General features: G+C 54.2%; 1 protein-coding gene across 3 annotated transcripts; it reads right to left on the reverse strand.

The window, feature by feature from the left end:
* Window positions 1-391: 391 nt before the first annotated feature.
* KRT13 (keratin 13) lies at window positions 392-4984 on the reverse strand. Of its 3 annotated transcripts, XM_032163601.2 has the most exons (8): window positions 4452-4984; window positions 3039-3121; window positions 2685-2841; window positions 2335-2496; window positions 2084-2209; window positions 1771-1991; window positions 1130-1155; window positions 392-773 (listed from the first exon to the last, which is right to left on the reverse strand). In XM_032163601.2, exons 1-8 carry the CDS (start codon window positions 4920-4922, stop codon window positions 667-669), a joined length of 1353 nt encoding a protein of 450 aa, XP_032019492.1. In that variant the 5' UTR covers window positions 4923-4984; the 3' UTR covers window positions 392-666. The 3 variants fall into 3 exon arrangements, with proteins under 3 accessions (XP_032019492.1, XP_032019493.1, XP_032019495.1); XM_032163602.2 differs by lacking the exon at window positions 1130-1155; XM_032163604.1 differs by lacking the exons at window positions 392-773; window positions 1130-1155 and having other exon boundaries at window positions 1767-1991; window positions 4452-4735; window positions 4784-4844.
* Window positions 4985-5342: the final 358 nt, after the last annotated feature.

The following is a 5342-nucleotide window of genomic DNA, read 5'->3' on the forward strand; positions in this document are numbered from 1 at the left end:
CTGGCCCCTTGCAGCCTGCCCCAGAGGCATCTGTACTTTTTGCCCATGTTTCACCCTCCCTTGACTCTACTATCAGCTGCCGTTCTCACTGAACATCCTAATCTGCAAGGCTGTTGAACTGGCTCACGTGCCCCTGCGCTGCCTCTGGCGTGTTCCCTCCGTCCATGTCTGCTGGACACCATCGTCTGTGAGCTGCCTGTGTCCTCTGTGTTTGCCGTTGTTGTGCCTGTGTGCTCAGACGGCCCATGCGCCTGTGTCTGTCCTTCCTAGATAGGAAGCTCCCCAGGCTTCTCCTTGTCTGAATTAGCTGCTCCGCCCAGCTGTGTCCCCCTCACCCCCTAAACCAGGCTCCTAGCAGAGGCCACCTCAGAAACCAGGCCAGAATCAAAAATATGTTTGCAGAAAGGCAGGAAACTTTATTGAATAATCTTTTCTTTGGGGTAGAGAAGTTGAGAATCCAAAGAGTATCCTGGTCAGAGAGGAGAGAGATCCAACAGGAAGAGAAGAGCACAGAGGGCCCATCCTCAGGAGAGAGTCAGGACGGGGGGTTCTGAGAGCAGAGGGACTGAGCTTTGGGCCCAGCAGCCCGTCCTGTCTCCTGCAGGGAACTGCCAGCTCTCTCCTCCTCTGGGTGCTGAAGACAGAAGGAGGGGACGCCAGGCAGACTTAAGGCCTACGGACATCAGAAGTGCGGCGACCAGAGGCGTTAGAGGTGGTGGTAACAGAGGCACTAGAAGTCGTGGTAACAGAGGTGCTACGGGGGCTGACGCTTCCTGGGAAACAGGAGACAAGACACGCTCAGGCTGGAGAAGACCCACCTCAGAACAGGGCAGGGCCCCCCTGGAGGGCTCACAAACTCCTCATTAGTCAGGTGGTACGTGGATGGAGACTCTTTATTGTCCCCAAAGACGGCTCTTGCCAAGACAGCCCAATAGCTCTATGGGGCAGAGCCATCAATTTCAAAAGGAAAATCAATGAGCGAATGACCACTTCCACCCCAGCTCTCCCCGTCCCTACACTGGAGAGCCCAGCACTGGCTCGCTCCCTCCCCGCCAGCTCCCACCCCCATTGGGGCAGTGAACGGGAGCCTAACTCCGCCTCCCCCCACACCATGGGGCTGTTCCCTTACCTGCTGAGGAAGGGAAACCGATCATCCTGGGAGAGAGGAGAGAGGTGGCCATGAGCAGAGGGTAACTGAGGGCAGGTGCTTACCTGTTCCTCTGGGGGAGTGCCTCAGCTTATCATTTCGAGCTCCTGGGCCTCCTAGCTGTGCCCCCAGCTCAAGGGACAGCAGCATCAGGTGCCCACCAGGACTGTCTGTCTTTCCTGTCTATCTGTCTGTCTGAGAGGTCTCAAGGGGAGATTTTATTAGCCACAAGATTCAGGATGTTTGTCCTCCCTCTGGATTGCCCAAACCCGCACCCCTCCACCTGAGCCCTGAGTCACAGGGGTGGCTTGATCTCTGCAAAGGGTCTAAAGTCAGTTAAAGCACCATAGTAATAGCTTTGTTCAGCTGAGCTGAATCCAAGCTCATATTTTTCCAGTATCAGATGTTCCCTCCACGGTCTCTATTCCCTCCAGTCTAACTCGGAGGCCCGAATTAGAAAGTTTACAGGTGTTAACCCTGCAGCCTACCAAGGAAATGTCCCCATAAAGTCAGATAGTGAGGGGTCTCCTCTGTGACTTGTGGAGGTGGATCTCTAAGGCCCTGCCTGCTCTGAGACCCACGGGTCCTGCAGTCACTATCCTAAGAGGCTGGAGAGGACCTACTTGGCGTCCTGGCCCTCTAGCAGGCTGCGGTAGGTGGCGATCTCCTGCTCCAGACGTGTCTTGATGTCCAGCAGCATCTTGTACTCTTGGTTCTGGCACTCCATCTCGCTGCGGAGCTCACTCAGCTGGGCCTCGATGCTGCTGATGAGCCCCTGGATCTGCTGCAGCTGCAGGGCGTAGCGGCACTCCGTCTCTGCCACTGTGTTCTCCAGCCCGGCTTTCTGGTGGAGCGACAGAGAAGTTGTTACAGGTGGAGCCAGGCCAGAGGGAAACCTAGAGGTGGTGGCCACTGGACAGGAGGCCACAGGCATACCATGCTCAGCTGGGACTGCAGCTCAATCTCCAGGCCCTGGAGCGTGCGCCTGAGCTCCGTGATCTCTGTCTTGCTGGTCTGAATCATGGCAGTGTTTGTAGACACCTCCTTGTTCAGCTCTGCACTCTGAAATGCAATCGGGAAGAAGGTGGTGGGGAAGCTCAGCTCAAGCAGCCTGACCAAGAGGCTGTGTCCGCCCAGCTCCCCTGGCTATATGGGGGTGGGCTATGTGGGGTGGGAGGGCCAGGTACCTTGGCGTGGAACCATTCCTCAGCATCCCGGCGGTTCCTCTCCGCCATGGCCTCGTACTGCTCCCTCATCTCTGCCAGCACACGGGTCAGGTCAATGCCTGGGGTGGCATCCATCTCCACATTGACCTGGCCGACCACCTGGTTGCTGAATTCCTTCATCTCCTGTGGGGATGGGAAAGGAAGAGGCGTGAGGCTCCTCATCCTCCCTCTCCTTGGCTCTGAGTGCTGGCAGAGTGTTCTGGAAAGTGTTTCCAGATCCCACAGTGGAGGACTGTGTCCAACTGCAGGGGAGGGCTCCTCCTTCTCACTGGAGGTGGTTCAGCCCAGGGCAGCTGGCAATCCCCGCTCACCTCTTCATGGTTCTTCTTCATGTAGGCCAGCTCCTCATTCAGGCTCTCGATCTGCATCTCCAGGTCAGTCTTAGACAGTGTGAGCTCATCCAGCACCCGGCGCAGGCCGTTGATGTCGGCCTCCACACTCTGGCGCAGGGCCAGCTCATTCTCATACCTAAAATAGTAAAAAACTGAAATGTTTTTTGAAAAAGCAAGACATAAATGATATGAGACATTCTCCCTACCCCTGCACTAGACTCCAATACTTCCATACCTTCACTCCTGGGATGCTCCAATGTCATTGGTCAGATGAGCTTTTATCTAAACTAAGAGACTCCTGGGAAAGGAGAGGGAGGGGGAAAAAAAACTCACTTGAGCCTGAAGTCGTCCGCAGCCAGCCTGGCATTGTCAATCTCCAGAATGACCCGGTTGTTTTCAATGGTGGCAGTCAGGATCTACAAAATGCAGAAGAAGGTAACCTCTAGGGCTTGGGTGTCCAGTCTGTTGGCTTCCCTGGGCCACATTGGAAGAAGATGAATTGTCTTGGGCCACACATAAAATACGCTAACACTAACGATAGCTGATAGGCTAAAAAGAAGTTGGCAAAAAAAAAAAAAAACTCATAATGTTTTAAGAAAGCTTACAAATTTGTGTTAGGCCTCAATCAAGGCTGTCCTGGGCCACATGCAGCCCACCGGCCACAGGTTAGACAAGCTTGCTCTGGGGGGTCCACGTGCTTGAGGAGGTGGCCTGGGAAAACATGGGCAGGACCTGGTTCCCATGGGGCTCTGCCTCGAAACTGTCCTGTGAGCTGGGACAAGGCATTTCCCTCTGGGCCTCCATTGCTCTTCTGTAAAGTGAGGAGTGGGGCTGCATCCCCTCCAATCGTTTCTATCACTTTAATATTCCATGTCTGAGCACGCTGGGGGGGATGCAGGGAGTGCATTTCTGAGGAACGACCTGCTGAGAACATCTTTGGTTTGTCATGTCTCGGCAGCCTCAGACTAGCACCCTCCCTAGGCCACTGTCTTGAGATCCCTCCCCTGAAAGTCAGGAGGGACTTGGCTTGGTGCCACATATCTCACAAGCACTTTACTGGAGCTGACCTCCCAGCTGAGTGGAGGGGAAATCCAACAAATATTCCCCTCCGTTTGAATTTCTTGTCTAAACGTTTTTATTCCAAAGCACTGAAAGCCTGCTCCACGTGGCCAGGACTCAGCCCAGGCTGGTAGATTTCTGCTCCAACAGGCTGGTATCACAGCACAACAGACAGGGCTCGACAAAGGGCACCCAGGCTCAGCACTGCCTAAGCCTCTGCCTCTCTCTCCCCCAACTTGGCCATTGCCAGTTGAGAATACCAGTTTGAATGGGTCCCCTAAAAAGTAAAGAATTATTCCCAGGGCACTGAATGAACACGACTCTCTTTCTCTGTTGATTTCATGCATTCTTAGTGGCTTTTAAACCTGTCACGTTTCCAGATAACTCAGTAGGTTAGGATTATAGAGATCGAGTCATGAATAACATAACTGTCTGGAAAGCAGTAAAAAAAAACTGACATGAGTAATAACAATCATAAAAATGAATAATGAGAGAAAATGCATTTGGGGAGTTGTGGCATGAGAAAGCCCATCAGAGGTAGAGACTCTTGGTAGTAAAAGAGTAGGCTTTTCCCCTGCGAGAAGTTTGTGAATTCCGTCCACACCTAGTCCCCCACAGCACTGTGTTTCTTGGCCTTGGAGGCTCTGCCCTGCATGGAGGACCCCTCCTCAGCTTCCAAGGGCTCACCTTGTCCCGGAGCTCTTCAATGGTCTTGTAGTAGGGGCTGTAGTCCCGCTCAGGGCTAGCTGGGCTCTGCTTCAAGTGCCATTCACGGATCTTCACCTCCAGGTCGGCATTGGCCTCCTCCAGGGCACGCACCTTTTCCAGGTAGGAAGCCAGGCGGTCGTTGAGGTTCTGCATGGTGATCTTCTCATTGCCAGTGAGGAGGCCACCATCGCAAGCACCAAAGTCAACAAAGCCACCAGCAAAACCCCCACCAAAGCCACTTCCAAGGCCACCTCCATAGCCACCTCCAAAGCCACTACCAGCCCCTCCACCAAAACCACAGCTCACGCCGCCTCCGTAGCCCCCAGCTGATCCCCTGGAGACAAACCGAGTTGAACAGGTAGAGACACCGCGGCCTCCTCCCAGCTGGCAAGAGCCACCCCCGAAACCACCGCCATAGCTGGCGGAAGAGCTCTGCAGGCGGAGGCTCATGGTGAGAGCAGGATTGAGAGCAGGTGCAGACAGAAGCTTGCTTGGCCTGGGCCGAGGACTGTGGCTCTTCCCCGGAGTGGACACCTTTTATACACCTCCATAGGGGCTGGATGTCTTCTCTCCTCCCTTCCCCACCCTCTGACTTGGTGCCAACTGCACTTCTGTTTCCCACAAGCTTAGTTACCTCTGCTCTCTCCAGGGTGGGTTGTGCCTTTTGGGGGTGGCTTTTTTTTTAATCCTTAACAAAAGGAATGATTCAGAGGGGACACCATTCTGCCTGAGACTGCCCTCTTGACAAGTGAATTCCGTTTCACCTCCACTTAAGAAGTTCACTGTGGAGGCTCTGAGCCCCACCCAGTATTAGGACAGGACCTGAGATGCAGAGGCCTGCCAGGAGCTTCTGCGAGGAAAGTGGTGGCT

This window comes from Hylobates moloch, unplaced genomic scaffold (assembly GCF_009828535.3).
Source record: "Hylobates moloch isolate HMO894 unplaced genomic scaffold, HMol_V3 SCAFFOLD_10, whole genome shotgun sequence".
Taxonomy (NCBI): domain Eukaryota; kingdom Metazoa; phylum Chordata; class Mammalia; order Primates; family Hylobatidae; genus Hylobates; species Hylobates moloch.

What these genes read in the sequence shown, in the direction of transcription:
- KRT13 (XM_032163601.2), bottom strand. Translation starts at nt 4,922, where the DNA reads ATGAGCCTCCGCCTGCAGAGCTCTTCCGCCAGCTATGGCGGTGGTTTC. An exon ending in CTAGAGGGCCAGGACGCCAA is followed by an intron (nt 1,156 to 1,770) that starts GTAGGTCCTCTC and finishes CCTCTCTCCCAG; the next exon opens with GATGATCGGTTTCCCTTCCT. An exon ending in CGGTTTCCCTTCCTCAGCAG is followed by an intron (nt 774 to 1,129) that starts GTAAGGGAACAG and finishes CCTGTTTCCCAG; the next exon opens with GAAGCGTCAGCCCCCGTAGC.